A 22808-nucleotide genomic window follows, 5' to 3' on the forward strand; every position below is an offset into this window, starting at 1 on the left:
TGTCTGCTGAAATGCTCTGGGGTTGGTTTTTACCCCCTCCCCTGAGGAGTGGTTATTTGAAATACTAAAATGCGTGTGTGTGTGTGTGTGTGTGTGTGTGTGTGTGTATGTGTGTGTATGTGTGTGTGTGTGTGTGTGTGTGTGTGTGTGTGTGTGTATTGCCTCTGGGGCTGAAGAGATGACTCAGTGGACATGGCGCTCGCTGTGCAAGCATGAGAACAGAGTTGGGATTCCCGGAGCCCTAAGGCTGATCACTGCAGCATGCAGCTGGACAGAGTGAAGATTAGCAGATCCCAGGAGTCACTGGCAAACCCTTCTAGCCAATTGGTGGGCTCCAGGTGAAAGACCTTGCCTCAAAATATATAAGATAGAAACAGGTTGGGGAGAACACCCAAATGTTGGATCTTTGTCCATCACAAGCAAGCACGTGAATATCCCAACATACACAAATGCCATCTGACAGTTTCATGTTATGGAGCAGTCACTCGTTTGTTTTTGAGACAGGGTTTCTCTGTGTAGCCTTGGCTGTCCTAGATTCACTTTGTAGACCAGGCTGTTCTCGAACTCAGAGATCCACCTGCCTCTGCCTCCCGAGTACTGGGATTATAGGCCTATGCCACCATGCCTGGCACATAGAAGTCCCTTTTAATCCATTCCTTACAATAGATTTAGTCTTGGATTACATGCAGCTTAAGCAATTCTTTTTTTTTTTTTTTTTTTTTTTTTTTGGCCAGGTCAGCAATCCTTGATCAAGTCCTTGAGAAGTTTATAACAGTATCCAAAAGGCATCAATCATATAAACTTAGTATCTTCCCTTTAGTTTCATCCCAATGCTTTCTGGGTAATTTCTGTAACCAACTCACAGCCCACAGAAACTGTCATTGTGGGACTGAAACCACGGCGCCACTGTAACCAGGCTACGTCTGAAACCATTGTAACCAGGCTGTGGCAGCAGTGCCAGTCAGCTTTGGGTGAAGAAGCCTTGTCACTCTTTAACTTGGGTACGGTTGCTGGCTGAAAATACAAAGCTCAAGTGGTGAGCGGAGGGAGGCCGACAAGGGTGGAGGATCAGATAGCTCCTGCTGGTGTGCTTATTAATGATTCAACAAGGGCGAGCACACGGGGCAACCGCCACTCCTTGCAGGCACTGCTCGTGAGCAGCATGGACAGGCTGAGAACAGGGGAGGTGGAAGACAGCTCGTTCACCAGCATTTCTCTAGCCGACGACACAGGTAAGGAAGACGTGGGTGGATGCTCAGACGGGTCTGTGACTGCTAGACGGCTATTAAAACATCACCTTTAATGCCCTTATTATAACAGCAAAAAAAAAAATATAGCTACAAAAATTAGTTTTTAATGAAGAGCAGTTTTTCTTCTTCCTTTTAAATTAACTGGTAGCCAAGGCTCTCATGGTTACGTTCATTAGATGGATTTTAAAGTTAAAAAACCAAAAATACAAAACGTTCATTTCCTAGTTCAGGAAACATGACCTCAAAGTTGTTAACTCTATAATACTTGTTGTTTTCTTCTTCATTTCTTCTCTATCAAGTGGCTTTTACTATTGCTGAAAAATGACCTTGAATATGCTCCAACTAGCTTTAAGACCTGTGTCAGAAGTGTTTAGTTTTAAGCAAAGACAAAATTTGCCGAATTTAACATGGGAGATGGAAACCCAGAACTGTCACTCATCCAATATCTCAGAGAAAAGAGACATCGCTGAACTTTGTGATGCTGGAGCTATCCGGAACTACAACGGCTAAGTGTGTGCATGTGCGTGTGCATGTGCGTGTGTGCATGTGTGTGCATGCGCGTGCGCGTTCCTCTAGCACAATCACGGTAAAGAAGCCAGCAGGACTGCAGCTAAGCCACGGGGTTACTTACTGTAATTAGCAGGGGGCAAAGCATGAATACTTAGCATTAGTTACTTTTTCCGCCAAGCTTCTCCACTCTCCCCCTAAACACTCAAATTCCAAAAGTGTCTTTCTGAAGCGCAGCCAGACGGTGAACACAGACACCTGTCGGCTGCCCGGGAGGCCCGCTAGAAAGAAACACTCTGGGCTCTTGGGAATTAAGAGTTCTTTGTACCTTCCTACAGAGAGGAAAGGTACAAGGTGCGGGGCTGGAGAGCGAACAGGGCGTTGTTTGCTGCCTTTCACAGCGTCGAGGAATCAGTGAAGGGAACAAAGTTAGACAGGAAGCCCGGTTCTTGGCTTCCAGGAGGCTGCCTGAGCAGTGAGGGTGCACGCCAAAGTCCCGCGCTCAGGGCTGGGCGGCTCCTGTGGAGAGCCTGGACACAGCCAGGCCACTGTGCGTTGTGAAGTGGGCCGAACCTGAGGGAAGGGAGGAGACTTTCTGACGACGCCTCCTTTTATTCACCCCACCCAACCACACCCTAATTATTATATACAAACAAAATATTACATAAATGTTAAAAACTTCAGCTACTGAGTGTGTTCTTATGATGAGAAGACTTAGCAATTTGGAGCACTTAATATGCTGTTGACTTAATATGCACTAGACTTCTTGAATGCATTTCCATTACTTATCTATTATTTTCATCTTTTTATTTCTATTTTAATTAATTTATTATATACATATATATAATTTATTTATTTATTTATTTATTTATTTATTTATTTATTTTCATCTTTTAGCCAGCATCTTCCCTGACCTTCCTGGCTCCTGACCTCAGTTAACCCCCATTTCTGTTCTCTGTCCCTGTAAGCTCGGCATTCTTACACTCCTCCTATAAGTAAGAGAGGATAGTGTTTGCCTTTCTGTGTCTGGCTTTTTTTTTTTTTTAACTCCACAAAATGACCCCAAGCTTATCCACGCTTAACACAGCTGGTGGGATGTCCTTCCCTTTTAAGGGTATTTCACTGTTAATGTGTACTGCCTTAATTAATTTCATTATCAACAGACCCAGGTGTTAACTTATGCTCCACCTCTCAAAGCTATTCCCACTTCTGCATAGCAATCCTAGCACGGTCTCTGCCACCTGCCCCATTGTAACCTGTGCCACCCATGCAAGTTACCTATGTCACCCATCCCGTTGTTACTTGTGCCGCCCACCCCATTGTAACCTATGCCACCCACCTAGTTACCTACGTCACCCACTCTTGTTACCTATGTCACCCACCTAGTTACCTACGTCACCCACTCTTGTTACCTATGTCACTCACCCTGTTACCTATGCCACCCACCCTATTACCTATGCCACCCCCCCCCCCGTTGTAACCTGGGTCCCCCGCCATGTTACCTAATGTAGGAACTGCCTATCTAAGTGTCCTTCTTGGTCCTCCTCTTACCTCTTCACCCTCAGTGTCCCCCTCTCCATCCCTGCTGACTGAAGTTCAAGACATTTGCTTGTTGTTCAGAGTTTCTACCTGGATCCGCCTGTCTTCAGTGTGCTGTCCTGCCACATTATAGGGGTTTAATGGGAGCCACTTAATGTTCCCTGTACAGGATGCCTATTTCACGTCTCCGGGCCTCGAGTGGTTCTTCTCATTGCTTGAAATAAACCCACCTACTTCTGTCTTTACCTGGATAACTCCCACTTTCCCTTAAGATCACACCTAGGCAGCATCTCCTCTAGAAAGCCCTCCTCCATTGCCTCAGACCTGGCTATCGTCCTCTTCCTCCTGTAGGACCCTGAACACTCCTTATCAGTACTGCTGAGGAGCACTGTGGTAGCCATGTCAACTGACCAGGATCTACACCCACCTGTGAGATGAGCCTCAGGGCGTTCCCGTGAGGGCGCTTATAGATTGGGTTAGCTGAGGTGGGGATACACACCCCAATGTTGGTGGCGCCATCTCAGAGTCTGGAGTCCTAGACTGAGTGAAAAGGAGAAAATGAGGTGAGCACATCTCTGTCTCCTTCAGCAGATTTGATATGATTAGTCGCCTCACACTCCTGTCACCACACCTTCTGTACCGTGGTGGACTCTACCCTCAAGCTGAACCCAAACACTTCCTCCCTGAAGCTGCTTCCTGTCAGGTGGCTCATAGCAAGGAAAGTAGGCAATGGCGGGAAACTTCACATGCATCCGATGCAAGCAACACAAACACATTATACACACATAGGATGTGCATGTATATCCAGCTCAGTGAACTGTGAATCTCTAAAAGGTCCAACCGGGCTTTGTAAGTCTGTCCCTCACATGATATATACTCATTTATAATGGGGCACTAGCTCAAAAGACATGACCCACGACAGTCTTCACTTACCAGGAGATTGGGATAGATGTGAGGACATCCTACCGAGACTCTAGGTAAGAGAAATATAGGAGATAGGGAAATAGAAGGACCCAGAGGGTCCTAGAAACCTACAAGTAGAACATCGTGATGGGTGGATCAGGGCCCAGGGGTATCTGCTCAAACTATTGCACTAACAAAGGACAATACAAGTAGTAAACATTGAACTCCTACTCTGATCTAGCCAATGGACAGGGCAGACTCCACAGTTATGTGGAGAGTGGGGACTGACTCTGACATGAACTCTGGTGCCCCATATTTGATCACCTCCCTTTGGTGGGGAGGCCTGACGGCAATCAAAGACAGAATAAGCAGGCTACCAAGATGAGACTTGATAGCCTATGACCATGTAGTGGGGGAGGAGGTCCCCCTCGGTCTTAGACCTAGGGGAGGGGAATAGGGTGAAAGCGAGAGGGAGGGAGGAATGGGAGGATACAAGTGATGGGATAACAATTGAGCTGTAATCTGAATAAATTAATTAAATAAAAAAAGAATTAAAAACAAATCTGTCCCTTAGGCACATAGGGTAGAATCTGGCACACATTGGACACTCAATACATTTTTGCTACAAAATTCAGACTGGATTTGTGTGTGTTCAGTTGGCAACACATTAGGTTGGCAGCCATTCCTAAATTATCTCTGCAAAGTTTTTGGGTTCCTTTCCTATACCTACTTTTGGGTCAGTTTGGTTGATTTCAGGAACTGATTGAGTGTCTACTCTCATCTGCCAGGCAGTAGACAGGACCCGCTTAGCCAACGGAGCTGGCACCGGGTGGTATGGCAGGAAGGGCCCGAGCTCTGCAGTAGGAGATGCCAGGATTGGCTCTGTGAGGCTCTGAGCATTTAGTGGGCCTTGCCCAGCCTTAGCTGTTGAGATGCAAAGTGGCCCCTAAGACAGAGCCTTAGAATCCCTCTGAGCATTGAGATAACAAAGGAGGTGTCTCCAACCAGCAAATCCATTTTAGCTCTCTCTCTCTCTCACTCCAAGAAGCTCCACCGAAGTCCGCTAAAAGCCTAGAAGTGTGAGCGTCAGTTCTCACCGTAACTGCGGCGTGCTGTGGACGTTGTACTGTAACCCTGGGTTGGCTGTTGATGTGGTCCTGATAAAGAGGCTTGGGGAGAGACAGAGGGAGAGGTGGGTGCGCATACAAGAGGGAAGGTTGTTTCTGAAGAGAAAGCCCCTTTTCTCTCTTTATCACCACCCTCAGTGCTTCCTGCTCAATGCCCTTCCGCTGTCTTCCGCTAGGCCTCAGCCTGCTTCCTGACTCTGCTTTCTGAGACCTCTCTTGAATCATACCGGAAGCTGCTTTTGGCACCAGCCAATTGGTCCCCACAGTCAGGTGCTCCTCAGACAAGTGGCACAATTGTTGTGTGCTTTTTTTATTCAGTGCCGCTTTCTCCCACCAGGAACAATGAATAACTGTAGCCCCGCCCCCGCCCCCCCCCCCCCTCAAAACAGCCCCAGTTCGAAAGTCTTCCAGAAGGCCACCTGCTGTCCCCTGGGCCAAGCAGAAGATCAGACATCAGTTAACATTCTAAGAGAAAGGTAGTGAGGGGACTGGGTCCCTTTTCATCCCATCTGCCATTATAACATGAGCTAAAAGGGGAAACCGATTTGTCACTGCCATGCCTAGAAAAACCTTGAGCCCTAACAGGAGTCCTGTGCATGGAGAGGCCCTCCTGTTCTGGTGTTAATGGGAGCCACCATTCTCAGCCAACAGCTCACTCCCACGTCTCCTGTGTGGCTGTATGTAAATGGCTTTGCTGGGTCACAGTGGGCACCCTGAGGTATGAGGAGAGTTCTGGAGTGGCCATGTTATTGAACAAGTACTTAAGGATGTGAGCAATGTCACCCATGTGTATACACACATGCACGCACATGGGTGTGTATGCTGGCCGAGTCAGTGGGATTCTCTTGCACTGTCTGTTTAGTTTGTCCATGAACAGTAACTTAAGAGCTGGGGAGATGGTGTTTGACAGAGACATCTTTTTTTAAAGTCTAAAAGCCCTAAAAGTTTTAGGGATGGGTGTTCCGAGTTCTCTCTCTCACTGCGTATTTTCTGGCTGTGGCCGTCTGTATTTGCTCCCGCTGCCTGCTTCTCTGCCATTTGTCTTATTGATCTTTTCTATTCTGATTGGTGTGAGAGGAAATCTTCCAAGTAGTTTTGGTTTGCATTTCCCTGATGACTAAGAGTGTTGAACCTTTTTAAAAAGTGTTTTTCAGCCATTTGCATTTTCTCAATTGAGAATTCTCTGCTTAATTCTGTACTCCATTTTAAGTTGGGTTGTTTTCTGTTTTGATGTTGCTTTTTTGATTTCTTTATATAGTTTAGATATCAGCCTTTTATTGGATGTGCAGTTGGTAAAAATCTTCTCCCATTCTGTAGCCTCTCATGTTGTCCAGAAGCTTTGCAATTTCATGAGATCTCATTTATTAGTTGCAAGAACTAATAAATGCCTATCATAAAATACCTTTAAAAATATCAAAACTGATTTATGGGAGCAAGGAATTATTCCTAACATGATGGCAGCTTTTGTTATGGGGTCTGCTTAGATCCAACACGACTCATATACCAAGCCAATGCAGATGACAAAGATTTACTGTAATCAAGCCACCATTGATGGATCAGGCTTGCAGAGCAGACCTGGGAGCTCAGCTGTGAACTGTTATATTTCAGAGCCTTTAAGCCTGAAAGCCACAAACATCTGTACCAAGTTACAGTTGCACAGATTTAAAGACAGGAGGCTTCCTTAGGAACATGTCTTTGTGGTTGGTACACTTATCCTGTTTCCGTTGGTTGGGTTGCTCAACTATGGCAAGGTTGACTTGCCAGCCAGGATGTCAGTTACCAAGGGAGGCCTTGGAAACTTAAAGCTTATTTGACATATGTTTGGAACAGAAGCTTTACTCAAAATGGCTTCAGTTTGGTTCCTCCTTATGTTTTGAGAAGTGTCTGAAGCACCAGTGTTTACGTTATGGTCTCTTTGTATCATAGTAACGCACGTCAATCAGAGCCCACAAACACAGCCTCCTCAGGACATCTCTGGGAAGTCCTATTTCTTCTTGGGGATGAGTTTTCCCCAGAACAAGTCACATGCCACAGGTGAAAGCCATCCAAAGGGGAAAGGCATGTAGGCAACAATGCTTAAGCGGATGCCAAACAGTTTATGGTTCATTCATGTAGTCAGTTGGTCGTCTGGATACGCTGAAAAGGCTGCTCCCATCTAAGTTCAGAATACTCGGAGCTTCTTCAAACACCCTCCCTTTGAAGTCTCAGCTAGTGTCATGTCATGTGCAGGCTCCAGATGAGGGGTCCTGAAGAATGCCAGATGACCAAGGGTGTTGAACCTTTTTATAGCTGTTTCTCAGCCAGAGATATGTGAGTTGGAGAAGCGGATCTGTGCTCCACCCAGGCATACAGTGGTGCCCCTGGGAGGGGCAGCGGCAGTGAGCTTGCCCGGAACAGACCTGTAAATAAAGTCTTTTCCTTTCAGCAAGGGGCTCACAGCAGCTGGCAAGTGGGAGTCACGGCGGAAGAATGGCTAGACCCCGAAGGTTTCCATTTCAGTCCTGCAGAGAATCAGGGAGGGACGCTATTCCTCTGACCTCATTGTCTACACAGGATGGAAAACAGAAACAAAAACAAAACAAAACAAAAAAACAAACCCCACAAATCTTTTTGACAACTCTTCTGTTAAAATGTTCTATAAGAAATGTCAAAATCGTGCCCTTTGCAGACACAAACCAGCATGTATCACCAGTAAGGCCATTTAACAAGCAGAAAATGTCACTAAGTACAGGATAATCATGAAGCAGTAAGTGAATTTTCTGTGGCGAAACTTACTTTGAATCAATCTCACCACTAGAGGTCACTAGTGTCCCATCCCCAAAAGGCGCTCACTGGGGCCCCCTACAGGGAAATCACAGGTAGCTTTCATTTATTGAGATTAGCCCCTGACAGCTGTCACTTACAGTATGGAGAGGCGCTACTGGTGACAATTTAGGTGACGTTCCAGGAATGCTCCGCTAAGTGTGGAAGAGACACCAGTGTTGTAGCTCTCTGGCTCTCTGCCATGTGAAGAGAGAGAGAGAGAGAGAGAGAGAGAGAGAGAGAGAGAGAGAGAGAGAGAGAGAGAGGTAGAAAGCAGTTTGGACTCTGAGGTGAAAAGCCACTATGGCAACCCAGTGCTGTCCTTTCACGTCAAACACATATGCTTCTCTCGACCCAGAAAAGTGAAGATTCCAGTGCGGAATATCCATCCAGACAGAGTTTATGGACCTGCGTCTAGGTGCTGGTCGGTAGAGTGCCACTTAGGGACAGAGCATAGCTGCTGGCCTCAAGAATGTAAGAAATGGAACGCAGGCTGGAGCGCTTTCTTTTTGTCTGTTCATTGTGTCTTTCCTGCAGGCACACAGGGCAAAAGCAGAATTCAGTTTCTACAGTCTGAAGTGGCACAGCGGAAACTCAGTGTGCTTCTTTTACGACGGGGTCTGACGAGGAAGTCCGGGCGATGTAGTCCAGGCTGGTCTTGAATCTGCAGCTCTCCTGCCTCTGCCTCCCAAGTGCTGGGGTTATGGCATGTGACTGCAGGGGGCTGGGGCTGTCATTTCTCTATTATGATACTAAGGGGACATTACAGGTCTTTTTACACCAAATCTAAAAGATAGTAGCATGAAAATGTTAAAATGCTGATTGGACTGTGGTCTATGAGGTCTGTTAGCAAATATCTAGTACTGTTTATTTTAACTCTCTGGATGGGAAAGACAGTGCACCAATGAAACGAACAGGAACGTAAAGATCCACGCAGCCCCGTGTCCGTGAATGAAAGAGGGGACCTTCAACATGCCTTTGAAATGTGTTAAAAATGTTCCCAACGAGAGCTGCTTGTTTGTAATCCACTCCATGGAGTCATGAGGAAAACCCAGAGTTCACGACTCTGTTGTCAGGAATGAATCAGAAAAATCCCGAGTTCCATATATAAGTTCGGGAATTTTTTTTTCCCCATAGCTTTTGGCCTCTTAAACTGACTTAAACTCGGTGCCACTGGCTTTTAGACCAGCCTCCATCCCAGAGTGACAAGGCTCTTTAGAATGTTCTGCCTTTGCCAGGACAAGGTGGGGTGGGGGGAGGGAGGGGTGGGGGGACGGTGGGTGTGGTTATGGACTTGCTTCCTTGTGATTAGGAATAATCAATTTAGCCAATTGTTTAAAGTGAATTACATGTAGACTTTTTTTTTTTAAACTTCTCTTCCCCTCCCTCCATGTGTATGTGCATCTACATTGGTGCACGTGCCTAAGTGTGCTTGTAGAGGCCACAGGCCAACCTTGGGAGTCATTCCTTAGGATGCCTACCCCACCTTGTGGTTTTGAGACAAGCTCTCTCCCTGGCCTGGGACTCATCAGTTCCATTACACTGACCAGCAAACCCTGGATATTTGTTAATCTTCTCTTCCCCAACAAGGGAATTAAAAGCGCTCACCACTACACCTGAGAGAGGTGTTACCATGAACCTTGGGTTAACTGTCTTTTTTTGTGGACATGCCAACAGTGTGAACCCCTTTCTGGATTTTGATAGATAGTGTTTTCAGAGTGCTGTTCTGTGCCTGGGTAATACCGGCCCTGGTCCAGAAAAGCTTGCCTCCCTTTCTGTAGCAACAATAAGTTTCCAAGATCAGTGTTTTGCTCCTGCAGAACACGAAACATATGTAGGCCTATGGCGGCCTCCCCACACCCTGAGGCTCATGGGTGGGGGTTCTGTGGGGGGAGGAGCAACCCATGATGAAGTTCACGCAGGGGTGGGCATGAGTAGCAGAGGCTGGAGACTCTGACCCAGGCACCTCAGCAGCTATAAAACAAGATATGCAGCAGCTTGCAAGTGTTTTAAGATCCTGACAGAAGCTGGGGGAGCTCAAAAAAACCCAACTCCCTTCATCCTAAAGGGCTATCGAGAGAAGAGAAAACTGTGAGAATTAGGACAATTTGAAGAAAACCCTTTAGTGACCCAGCATGGTCGAGCTCTGCTACCCAGAGGGGACTGTTCTGTTATCAAATTATAACCCTGGCTTCTCTGTGCTCTTCAAAGCTTCGCTTCATACTTACTGAAAACAGAATTTTTCTTTTTTTCTTTTTTTTTAGAGACAGGGTCTTTACATAGTCCTGGCTGTGCTGGAACTCAGTATGTAGCTCAGGCTGGCCTAGAGCTCATTGTGTAGCTCAAGCTGGCCTAGAGCTCATTGTGTAGCCAAGGCTGGCCTAGAGCTCATTGTGTAGCTCAGGCTGGCCTAGCACTCATTGTGTAGCTCAAGCTGGCCTAGAGCTCATTGTGTAGCCAAGGCTGGCCTAGAGCTCATTGTGTAGCTCAGGCTGGCCTAGAGCTCACTGTGTAGCTCAGGCTGGCCTAGAGTTTACTGTGTAGCTCAGGTTGGCCTAGAGCTCACTGTGTAGCTCAGATTGGCCTGGAACTTAGTATGTAGCCCAGGCTGGCTTTGAATTTATAGCCAACTTCTTGCCTGTGCCTCCCTTTGAGGGATTACAGGTACACACCACCACAGCTGCTTTTTGCACTCTTTATCAAGGTTTGCACACTAGCTATTTGCATAACAACATTGACATTTTTACAATAATAAATTAGCCTCTGAAATAAGTTATGAATTTGGCTTTGCCCTAAGCACCCACATCTGCAGATGAGGGGCTAATTTTGTTATTCTTATATTTTCTATTATAAAGAAACACATTGTGCTTCTTATACATCTAGAGATCTAAACTGATTTGGAAGAAAATATGATTAGGAAATACTTGTGAGAAAAAAATCTACATAACCATATATTTTTTTTTTACCCCCAGTAAGACTAGAAGTTTAATGCCAGGTAGATCTTGAGATCATTAATTCTTTGAAAATCTGTCTTAAAAATGCCGTGGCACCCTCTACAGTTGCTCTGGCAATTGAATGAATGGATGAAAATGACCGATCAAGTTAGCCAAACTTGAGAAAAGTGCATAAGGCCAGCTTGATTTACCAAATGGCGACATAGCTCAGTGCCAGGCATAGTGTCTGCTCTAGAATCTACTAGTAAGTTTAATTTTGAGATCAATTTTCAATACAGTCTTTGATCACAGAATTCAAGGCAACCCTCACTCTCCAGTGAATTCCATAACCTTGCAAGGGAAAAAAGACCTAGCAAAGAAGAAAAGGTGACTTCTTATTGAGAAACAAGATAAAGGATGTTGTGAGAAGTGATGAGTTTAAAGTATCCAGGGACACACTTGGCTCCTCTTGAAAACGCCAAGTGCCCCTCTTCAGCATATTTCACTTTAAAGCATCCAGTGTGGTTAGGGTCCCTCTAATCATCACAATGTATCAGCCTGGAAGGTCAGAGTGATTAAAAAAAAAAAAAAAGAAGGATTTAATTATATTTGCAAATATGAGTATTTTTTTCTGCATGTATGTATGTGCGCCACCTATATTGAATAGCCACGGAAGACAGAAGATAGTTCTGGAGTCCCTGGAGCTGAAATCATAGGTGGCTGTGAATCCCCCACGTGGGTGCTGGGAACTGAACCGGGGTCCTCTGCAGGAGCAGCTGGTGCTCTTAAGTGCTGAGCCAGCTCTCCGGGCCCCGATGAGAATGATCTCGGACCTTCTCTAGTTGGTTCTAAATCGTTTCTTCCTCATATTAATGCGTGGCCACGTCACAGCTTCAACGTGGGCTTCTTCCATTGTGAGCTCAAGCTGCCTGTCAAATGGTACGCAGCAGATATTTTCAAGTCAACTTTTATAGGTTTTTATGACTTAAGAATATTTGCCAAATCAAAGCTGATAAAGATTCCTCTGTCTTCTAAAACATTGGTAATCACAGCTTTCATTTTAGATTATGTGCACTTGAAAGAGCACTTTTGTATACACTGAGGTAAGTGTTAAGGATCACCCCCGGCCCCAATATTGATACCTAGTTGTTCAAGCATTGCTGGTGAGGACAGTTCTCTCTCCACAGGACTAGTCTGATACCACTGTGAAAATCAGTTGGCTATATGGATCACTGTGTGGGTTTCTTCCTGGCCCTGTTCTATTTGGTTTATCTGTGTGGCCATCTTTATACCAGCACCATTATTGATTTTAATTGGTTTAGCTTAGAAATAAATGTTAAAATAATGTAGGGTATGCCTTCTGATCCTTTGCAAATGCGCTTTGTGTTCTTTCGAGCCTTTAGACCTTATGGACTATTAGAGTTTCAGTTTTAGACCATAATCTCCTTGGGTGCCATAGGCAGTGATCCCAGGGGTTCGGGCAGTGGTTTGGGCAGTGGTTCGGGCTGTCTGCCTGCAGAATGGTCTCATCCTCCTTTAAGCCTTTCTGTGTCTACTCTGTTTTGTGTCTTCCATCTTAGCTCTTAGAGCAGTTGTTCTCAACCTTCCCTACACTCGGACACTTTAAATAAAATTCTTTTCATTGCTACTTCGTAACTGCAATTTTGCTACTGTTCTGAGTCATCATGTAAACGTACATGTTTTCTGGTGGTCTTAGGTGACCCTGTGAAAGGGCCGTTGACCCTCGAAGGGGTTGAGACCCACAGGTAGAAAATGGCCTTTCTGAATGTGTTTCCTGGAAAGGTTTGTACAGAATCGAATTTTATTAAAATGTTTGGAAAATTTTACCACAGATCATTGTGGCTCTGGAATATTGTGGAAACAGATAATTGACAATTTAAAATACAGATATGTGGTTCTGGATGTCATTTGTTCTTGGGAGCTTCTGTGTTGGTTTTTTTCTTTCAAAGAATTGTCAGGGTCATGCAAGCTCTGCACCCTGCTGCAAAGGCTGCTGCAGGACCTTTGTGATGTTTAAGATCTACAGGATGGACTGCAAGGCCCTGGCTTTTGTCACTGATGCTGCTAATTTGTAATGTTCTCTTCCCTTTCTGGATAAATTGTCCTTGATTTAAAATTTTGCCATTTCTTTAAAAAAAAAAAAAACCCCACAAAACACAAAAACCACGTCTGTAACTCAGTGGTGGAGAACAAGCTTGACTTGCATGAGGCCTTCAATTCAGCAACAGAACACACACACACACACACACACACACACACACACACACACACACACAAACTAAAAAAATTAAATGAAGGGGCTTGAGAGATGGCTCAGTGGTTAAGAGCACTGGCTGCTTTTCCCGAGGACCCAGGCTGAGTTCCCAGCACCTACATGATGGCTCACAACTGTCTTTAACTGCAGTTCCAGGGGACCCAACACCCTCTTCTGGCTTCCTCAGGCACCAGGTACACAAATGTTTCAGAGAAATACACACAAGCGAATTACCTATATGAATACAATAAAATAAAAAAATAAAAAAAAAAATGAAAGAATGCAAAGAAACGAGTGTTCTTCACACTCTTGGAAAATCCTGTCATTCTTTGACTGGTCCCCATATGTATTCTCTCTGCTGTGTTGTCCGCACTCCTCTCTGGTTGACCCCGGGGTTTCCGGGGTTTCCCTTTCTTCCTCCTCTCAGGTTTACCCCGGGGTTTCCCTTTCTTCCTCCTCTTCCCCCTCTTCACTGCATTCTAGTTCCTTCCCTCAAACCGTGTACTGTAGTCCCGGCCAAATACATTCTTCTCAAACACCAAGTGGAAGATCCTTTACTTGTAAAGGATTACGGTCACGTGCTATCTAGTCCTGCTAGGTGGGGGCGGGGGCGGGGCGGAGGAAGAAACCTCGGAGTTGTAAAAATGGCTCAGCAGTTAAGAAAGAACACAGCACAGATGTCAGCATCCACAGCAGGTGATTCACAACCACCTGTAACCCCAACTCCAGGGATCTGATTCCCTTTTCTGGTGTGCGCGCGCGCACACAAACACATATTCATGCAATTAAAAATAAAATCTTATATAGAAAAAAGAAAGTCCAAGAAGAAAAGATATGTAAGCTTGTCTCTACAGCTCAGAAGGGTTTGTTAAAGTCAAAGCGAACTTTGCAGGTGGGGACATACCCATATCCCCATTATAGGGTATAATGAAGTGTCAGCAGGACCGCATGGCACCCCAGTCTTGCACGCTGTACATTTAACCTTGAATGAGAAACACAATTTTAAGCTTTTTCTGTGAGATCGAATGAGATTAGATTGCTGATCTAAGGTATCATGAAGTGGTCAGGTGAACTGTTAATTAGGAAAAAAAGAAAAAAATAAGGAAAATGTGCTTTTGGAATTGAAGGGCAAGCCGGGCATGGTGACAGGGGCAGGCGGTTCTCTGTGAGTTCGAGGCCAGCCTGGTCTACAAAGCGAATCCAAGACAGAGAAACTGTCTCGAGGAAAAAAAAATTTTTTTCTTTGAAGGGCAGCGGACTTACACTGTTCTCACCCTGTTCTTAAATGTGAACGAATATCTCTCGCCCAGAGTCTGGTTACATCAATTCCCAGAATTTCTTTTTCTTTTTCTTTTCTTTTCTTTTTTTTTAACCTAGAACGACTTCCAACCTCACTTTTCAGGATCTCGGCGAGACAAAAGCTGCTAAGCGGGGACTGCTTTCTAAGGCGCATCTTCTCTGCGCTGTGATTGGTCGCTGCTTTCCCAGGACACGCCCAACAATCCTGATTGGACATCAATGCCCTTTTGTTAGGGCAAAGGTGGACCCCGGTGCTCCGCCGCGGGCCGGTCTCGGCGGCCGGCAGCCAGTGCGCAGGCGTGCAGTCTCGCGTTAGGATTGGTGGGAGGCCGCCTCCTCGCTCGGCGCACGCTCCGTGGGCGGGAAGGGCGGAGCCGTCAGTTGGTGCTGGAGCCGCGGCCTGGGGAGTCCTACCCATCCCGCCCCCTCCCGGCGCCTCAGACGCAAGGTGAGGCGGCTCGGGGCGGCGGGGGACCGGGGTCCCGGGGGAGAACCGCGCCGACAGCATCGAGCTCATCGGGGGCTCTGCGGGGCGGGGCGGAACGGGGACCGGGGCGGCGGCCTGGGCGGCTGGATCGCGGTGGCCGCGAGGCCCGACGCCCCGCCGAGCGCTGCGCAGCCGCCTTCCCGGCCGCACGCAAGGGGCTCAGTGGGAAGAGCCTGGGAGGTGCATGCCGGGGATCCTGTGGGGGGGGACGTGATGGGACCCGTGTGGTGGAGCGAGGGCTCACGCAGTCCGAGCTACCTTCCTGATCGCGGCAATCCCCCTGCCCCAGCCTCCCGATTTCAGGCGTGGTGGTCCACTCCTGTCTGGGGGCGGGGGGACGTCTTTGCTTGAACCTGGTTTTATTTTGTCAGTTTTGCTCAAGTGCCCCACGGAGCAAATATTGGTTGCCGAAAAGCTCTGGCGGCTGCTGTTCTTCTGTCAGTTTCTGACGGAGGAATAGCTTAAGGACAGAGGTATCCAAGCCGTTATCTGTTTTTGAGACTCGGGGCTGTGCGTGGGTATCCTGGTGCAGTTAACTCTCTGGGGGGGGGGGGGGATACAAGTTTGAAATCCTTACTGGCCACGTAGTCCCCTCGATTTCCCTCGCATTTGAAACCCCCAGAATATCAAAGCAGAACATGAACGGTTAGAGACAAGTCGCACTGGAGTGGATGCGGCCCGAAGCAAATGAAAGTTATCTTTGTGGAATCGCCAAAGGAGTCGAGGTTTTCAGAAACGGTTGGCAAGCTCAGGTTAGGACCTTAATTCTTGGCTGTGAAATGGGAGGCAAGGCCCCTGGCCATTTATAAGGCTTAGTATCCGCATCCGTGGATTTGCAGCTTCCTTCTGTTTTGATAAAACTAAGTATGTAGCCGGGCGTGGTGGCGCACGCCTTTAATCCCAGCACTTGGGAGGCAGAGGCAGGCAGGCGGATCGCTGTGAGTTCAAGGCTAGCTTGGTCTACAAAATGAGTCCAGGACAGCAGAGACACAGAGAAACCCTGTCTCGAAAAACCCCAAAACAAAAATTTTAAAAAAAAACAAAAAACTACGTATGTAAAGTGTTTAGTGCAATAATTTAGTGCACTGGGCTTTTAATTTTTAAGAACCCTATCTCAAGTGGATGACAGACGACACACATTCATTGCGGTGCAGAGAAGTCTGGTGGCCGAGTCTGGCTGCATCTTAGGGAGATGCCAAACTCTCACATCTGAGATGTTTAAGCCAAGCTGAGGTGGAATGGTGGGAAAAACAAGACGGGGCATCGACTAAAGCCTTGCCTCTGAGTAGCACTGTGATGTGGGTTAAGACACTCTCAGCCTTGGCCTTGAGGTCTGATATGAGGCATTTGGCCACGTGGTTTCTCTAAAGTTTCCTTTGTGATCAAAGAGCGTAGAGATGAGAAGGTAACAATTAGTATCTGTTGAGTACAAACACATGTTTGAACTCATTAAGTTCTCAGAGCAAACCGTGGACGAGGGTGCTGAGGCTGAGCTTTTAAACCTTGACCAGATTTCAGAGCCTATAATAGCAGAGTGAGGGTTTTTAATCACTGTGCTAACGACATCCTCTTGAGAGGAGGCCTTAGAAGGTACAGTGTGAGCATGCAACAGTAATTTAAGTGAATCCTGGCCTAGTACTTGCCATATCCCCCAAGTCTTACTCTCTCTATGTTTTCTGCGTCCTGTATTTTAAATTATTAAAGGTTAGAGAGTCTCACCCACTAGCACACAGATACACTCTCACAGGCACTGAGATTTCCTGTGATTTTTTTCAAAGAAAGTTTTTGTTTTGTTTTGTTTTTTTAAAGCTCTGACATAATCTCAGAGAATAGTGTCTATTTCAGAGCCAGGTCAGCTGCTAAGTCACAAAGTAACTGTAAGATTGTGTGTGTGTGTGTGTGTGTGTGTGTGTGTGTGTGTGTGTGTGTGTGCGCGCGCGCTGTGTTCAGTGTACCCACCAGTTACAGGCTTGGCAGATAGAGGTAGGAGCTTGCTTGCAAAACAGTAATTGAATCCATGAGTTCCAGGTTCAAGAGATGTTCTGTCTTTAAAAACAAAAAACAAAACAAAACAAAACAAAAAAACACAAGATGGAGAGGGATTGAGGGAGACACTCAAAAAAGTTGACTTTTGGCCTCTCCTTGTGCACATACACAAACAGGCAGACAGACATAAATATACACACAAAAACAACTTTGTCAACTTAAAAATCAAGTGTCATTTAGATACAGAGAATAAATTTAAGCAATTTACCATGCAATGTAAGTAATTCCCATACATTCATACATTTGTTTGTTGATGAGAAGTCTTAAAGTGTGATCTTCAAATACTATAATAGGTTGAGTAACTTTAAAAATAGAATTTTGAAAAAAGTTGTAGGGATTTACTTTCTCTGAAGTGCAGAGAATCTGTAAACTGGGGTAGAAAACATGAGAGGCAGGCTCCTGTGCTGCCCGGTGCAGGCCTGCTTCTACAGTTCTTCATTAATGCTAGGTAAGGGTGCTCAATGGCTTTCTTCCACCGAGAGCTGCCCGAGAGTCCGCCTTTATATCTGTACACTGGGCACTCGGTCTCTGAGAGGTTTTGATGTCTGTAGTTTCCTCCTCCTTGTAATAGTCCTTAGTAAAAAGAGTTACACTGTTTCTGAGTCTGTAAAAGTATCTTCCTGATTTCCCAAGATTGCAGTTAAGATATTACCAGTACTTAAGTATTTGAGTATATATTTTTCATCTCCCTTTGCTAGCACGTGTTTGCATAATAACTGTACAGCATTGAATTTCATGTATGTGGCTGCTGACCAGCTTACGCTTGTCTTTCCTGATGCTTTTCTTCTAAACTGCACTGCTGCAGAGCGGTAAGCCATGGAGCCGGTCCCCCGGCACACGACCTGCGCTGTCTCCTGAGAACCAAGCTTGTATCTCACCGCCACATCTGTTCTTTTCTCTTGCTGCAGACCGTTCATCCAAGAGTTTGCAACCAAGAGCTGAAGGCCTGTTACCCAAGATGATGAACGCCGACATGGACGGTAAGGTCTTCACTCTTATCTGTGCGTGCTTGTGGCTTTCCAGATGCTTTTGCCTTAGTAAGCAATGGGAAGAGCAGGGAAAGAATGGTTAGGAGGCTTCAGTCTTGACTGACTCCTTTCTCATTTCCTTTACAAAGCATCCAAGGTGGCTTCCACTCTGTAAGTGCGTGGCAAGTTCACCTGTTATTTCCCCTTCATGTCAGTAACTACCATGAAGTAGAGGGTCTGTGTGCAGCCATTATGGACTTGGATAAGTCAGTTAAGATAGTGGTTATAACATGTTTTGCAGAATTATAAATGCTATATGCCACAACTAGCGTGGTGTTTATTAATAGTACATTTAACATTTTTTATTACAGCAGTTGATGCTGAAAATCAGGTGGAACTGGAAGAAAAGACTCGACTTATTAATCAGGTGTTGGAGCTCCAGCACACACTTGAAGGTTAGATTGCATTTTGTAGTTTTCATGAGTGACATCTAGCTAACTTCAGAGTTCATGTTAATCGTTTGTTGTTATTTTGTAATATTTGTATGTATGGTGGGCATGTGTCCCACAGTCCTCTTGTGGAAGTCACAGGATAACTTCTGGGAATCCGTCTCTCCTTCCCTCATGTGGATCTCGGAATTCAGCTCCGGTTATCAGGTTTGGGTGGGGTGTCTTTACCCAGTGAGCCATGTTGCTGGCACCAGTAATTGTTTTCTCTTTCTTCCTGTTGTCTGCAGCTGTGGCTGGTGGTTTAAAGGACAAATATGTCTCAATAAGATTAGTCACTGCTCTCATCCATCCCCCTCTATAAGGTCTTTGAATGATGCTGTCTTAGTGTGAGAGCTCTTTTTAAATTCTGACAATGTGTTACCAAGCCTGTTTCAAGAAGACTATTAAAACGAAAAGAAACATTACTTTTAGAGATTAAAATTGATCTTAGGTTTTTTTCATTTTCTAACTTCCTTCCATAAAATTAATATGACCACATGTCTTCTGATGTTTAATGATAATAATTAATTAAGTATTGTTTTCCTTGTTTGGGGTGCAAAGTGAGCAGTAGCTTCTCATTTGACAGTAACAGCCAACTCTACATCATATATTGTAGGCTCAGTTTTCTTAACAATTACATTTTATTACAAACTTATTAACTGAGAGCACCTCACTTATAACCTGACTAACCTAAACAATAGGAAAAGAAGATTAATGAATACAATAATGAAACTGTAAGGACATCAGTTCTGAGGAATGATTTTCCTGGCGTAGTCAGCAGGATTCCCCTGCTGGAGCAAGCAGAACCCAGAACCTCAGCTGGAGCCCGGAGCCCCAAGCCTCCCCTCGAGCGGTTCTCTCTAGGAGTGTCTCAAAGTGGAGCGATGAACAGTCTCCAAAGGCCCCGCCTCTTGCTTTTGGCTTACATTTATACCTCCTCTCAACATTTGTTCAGGGATGTTTTTCAGCTGGTTAATAACCAAAATCTCCCCCACACGGTGGTTCTACTTCTAAGGGGTTAAACATCACCTGCTCTCTCACAAGTCTTTTTCTCACCCCCCACTTGTGATCTAAACAAAAACCATGTTTATCTCTCCTCCAATATGTTCTACTTCAGATTATCTAGCAATACAGCTATTGATATTCTCTGATACAAGTCTCTTCCTTTAGTGACAGATCTATGTGGGTCATTTCCTTCCTTCAGGCTTCTGGTCAGATTACCCTTAGCAAAAGAGTTAACTCTAAGAAAAAGCACTTCTCACCTGCTTTTATGATCCTTAGCTGTTAAAGTTATTTTTTATAAAACTGTGTGTTTCTCAGTTTCTCTCCTAACCTGGCTATCACACAACCTTTGCAGCACAATAACTGAGCAATATGAACTCTATTCTTAACGCTCTAAGCTAATATGGTTTCTTCCCAGCTTGCATACCAGAGATACTTGTGTTTTGTAGCTTTCTCAGCTCCTGCTCCTCACTGTCTTACTTCCTCCTCTAGTTCCTCTTCCTCTGGCCAGAAGTCCAGCTGTATTTTCTCACCTGTTTTGCCATTGGCTGTAGCTGCTTTATTGGCATATCAGGGTTCAGCTGGGGAGCAGAGTTTTTATAACACTGGGACAGGAGATTTTCAGAACAAGGCTTGCAACCAGATATGGGGATACAGAAATCAGCATTTGAAGTACACAATAACCTTATGCCTACACTTAGCCACTTATTTTTTTCTCCAGAAAAATTGTGACATTCTATATATGAGCATGTTTAATGTTTACTCATGACACCTGAGCCCCGTGTTGCTGAATACACAGGTGCCCACATATAACCATGTCTTTCTCTGTTGCTTCTAGAGTGGTACCTGCTTCTCTTGGCCATTATACATTTCTTAAATGCATGGATGGACAGAATTGTTTCATTTGTTCATTAAGACCTGCATCTTTTGAGGTTTTAACTAATGTAAACATAGAAGGACCAGCTGCTAGGATCTTATATCCAGCTTAGGAATCTAGTTGTTCATCTTAAACATTTCCAGTAAAGACATCATAGTAGCACGTGGGAGGGCATGGACACCTTATAAACACAGTGTTGTCTTAACCATCGCAGAGTTAACATAAATACAGACCAACTCGAGTCCTGTGGGAAACGCCATTGAGAATCACCATCTTCTGATTGTATTCAGTAAAATTCTTACTTAAGCCTTTGCCCCAAGAATCTCATAGAAAAACAGAAAATGTATGAATTGTGATATTCATTTATTGTTATTGCTAGAGATCAAATCTAAGATCTCACACACGCTAGGCAAGGGCTGGACCACGTGAGCCACACCCTCAGCCTGTTTTTCCTCTTCTAAGGATAAATCTTGCATTTCATAATGTGGAGTCATTGCCATGATTTTATTGATAATGTATTTTTATTTTTATATAGATCTTTCTGCAAGAGTAGATGCAGTTAAGGAAGAAAATCTGAAGCTAAAATCGGAAAATCAAGTTCTTGGACAGTATATAGAGAACCTCATGTCTGCTTCTAGTGTTTTTCAAACAACTGATACAAAAAGCAAAAGGAAGTAAAGGGCTCACTGCCCTCACTGCTGTGGAGCTGCTGCTTTCCCTCACCCCCCTTAAGGCTTGGATATGATCCAAAAGTTAAAGTATCTTTGTTTGCTTCCCCGATTATTTATAAAGAGAATGTGAGATCTAGGTAATACTAACTGCTTAACAGGACCGTCCCGAGTTAACGTTAGTCTATGGAAATGTGCACATGTAGAGACTTTATAATTATTAGAATTACAGATATTTATGAAACTTGAAGATGAATGTTTTGCCAATTTGCTTATATATATATATATAGGTTTAGCACTGTCTTTTATCATATGCCTAACTAGTAAAATATACAAGAAACTAACCGTGTTGTGAAGAAGTGACCAAAACTTGTACTGAATGCACAGCTTCTGTACCTTGTCCACCATCTTGTGCCTCCTCCATCTGCCTCCTCTTCCATGTCCCCTCCTGACAGTGACTTCAGTAGCTGTCACCTTCAAGAGTAACCTGACCGTAATTGTTGACACTTAACCAAAATAAGATACTGTCTTAGCTAAAGCTTGCCACTTGTGATATTTAGTAATAAGATAGGATTGCTGGTTTCTCTTTAATCAATTGAAAATAGATGAAAGCTGTAAAAAGTGAAGGGTTTTCTTTGAAATGTTCACTGTCACATTGAGAAGCTAAAAACTCCCTTTTGCACATAATAGCCCACTTGGTGTTGAAAAGATAAGAGTGCTGGTCATATGTGTGTAAGAAATAAAAAATCTCGAGGAAAGATAGAAACTGGGAGGAAAACTGCATAAACAGAAGTAACCAACTCCCAGTGTTTCCCTCCAGATGTGTGTTACCTCTCTGAGCTGCGCTTTTGGGACAGAAGTGAAAGCAGACTAAGTCTAATGTGAGTGGGTTAAGTATGCCACAGGTCAGAGAGCCCAGCTGAGAGTTGGTTCTCAAGGTTCGTTTGTACCCAGGAGATGAACTTTTTTGCAGAGTTAATTGAGAGTATATTAGTATCAGAATCATGACTGTAAGAGAGTTTTGTATGTGTGATAATTGTAATCCTTACTATTTCATCTCAGTTGTTTTCTCAGAATTTCTGTAAACCCCGCTACTTGGTTTGCAGAACTTTAGTCATTCTTTTAATAAATTTTAAAATTTAGTTTGTAGCTTCCATTTGATAAAGGAATTGATATCAGAAATAATGAAATATGTTATAATAGGAAAGATCCACTAAGGCAGCTAATGGCTCTTAGATTCGGCTGTTTTGAGTGGTGGTGGTATCAGATGTATCAGTGTAAGCCTTGATGAGTGACGTTAACTATATGACATGTAGTCCTCACTTTGCAGACATTTTGCAACCCTTTTGTGACCTTGTTACAAATATTTAAAATTGTGTTCAAACTCTGCTTTGCTGTTTAATAAAAAGCTGTTTCAGAGGTTGTGTGTTTTGATAAAGTTGCTAAGTAATGTACAGCAGGGTTTGCAGGGCCACTGTGCTGTAGTGTTTCTCACTGAAGCACCCAAGACTGCAGAGCAGTCACCTTTTAGTAACACAAGTTCCAGGGAACAGGCTGTGTCTTGGGCTGGGGCCCTTACCCTCTCCTGTCCGAGGCTAGTGGGCTCTACTGCATATACTGTACTGTCAGCTTCAGCC

The 22808-nt window shown here is 44.7% G+C and overlaps 1 protein-coding gene across 3 annotated transcripts; it reads left to right on the plus strand.

Moving 5' to 3' along the window:
• Nucleotides 1-1082: 1082 nt before the first annotated feature.
• On the plus strand, nt 1083-22590 carry SCOC (short coiled-coil protein). Of its 3 annotated transcripts, none has more exons than XM_084755596.1 (4): nt 1083-1232; nt 18077-18148; nt 18508-18591; nt 21039-22590. In XM_084755596.1, exons 1-4 carry the CDS (start codon nt 1163-1165, stop codon nt 21179-21181), a joined length of 369 nt encoding a protein of 122 aa, XP_084611722.1. In that variant the 5' UTR covers nt 1083-1162; the 3' UTR covers nt 21182-22590. The 3 variants fall into 3 exon arrangements, with proteins under 3 accessions (XP_084611722.1, XP_084611723.1, XP_084611724.1); XM_084755597.1 differs by lacking the exon at nt 1083-1232 and adding an exon at nt 14881-15083; XM_084755598.1 differs by lacking the exon at nt 1083-1232 and adding an exon at nt 15752-15874.
• The last annotated feature ends 218 nt before the right edge of the window (nt 22591-22808 follow it).

This window comes from Acomys minous, assembly GCF_964271855.1.
Source record: "Acomys minous genome assembly, chromosome: 14".
NCBI lineage: Eukaryota > Metazoa > Chordata > Mammalia > Rodentia > Muridae > Acomys > Acomys minous.

What these genes read in the sequence shown, in the direction of transcription:
- SCOC (XM_084755596.1), top strand. Translation starts at nt 1,163, where the DNA reads ATGGACAGGCTGAGAACAGGGGAGGTGGAAGACAGCTCGTTCACCAGC. An exon ending in TTCTCTAGCCGACGACACAG is followed by an intron (nt 1,233 to 18,076) that starts GTAAGGAAGACG and finishes CTCTTGCTGCAG; the next exon opens with ACCGTTCATCCAAGAGTTTG. An exon ending in GATGAACGCCGACATGGACG is followed by an intron (nt 18,149 to 18,507) that starts GTAAGGTCTTCA and finishes TTTTTATTACAG; the next exon opens with CAGTTGATGCTGAAAATCAG.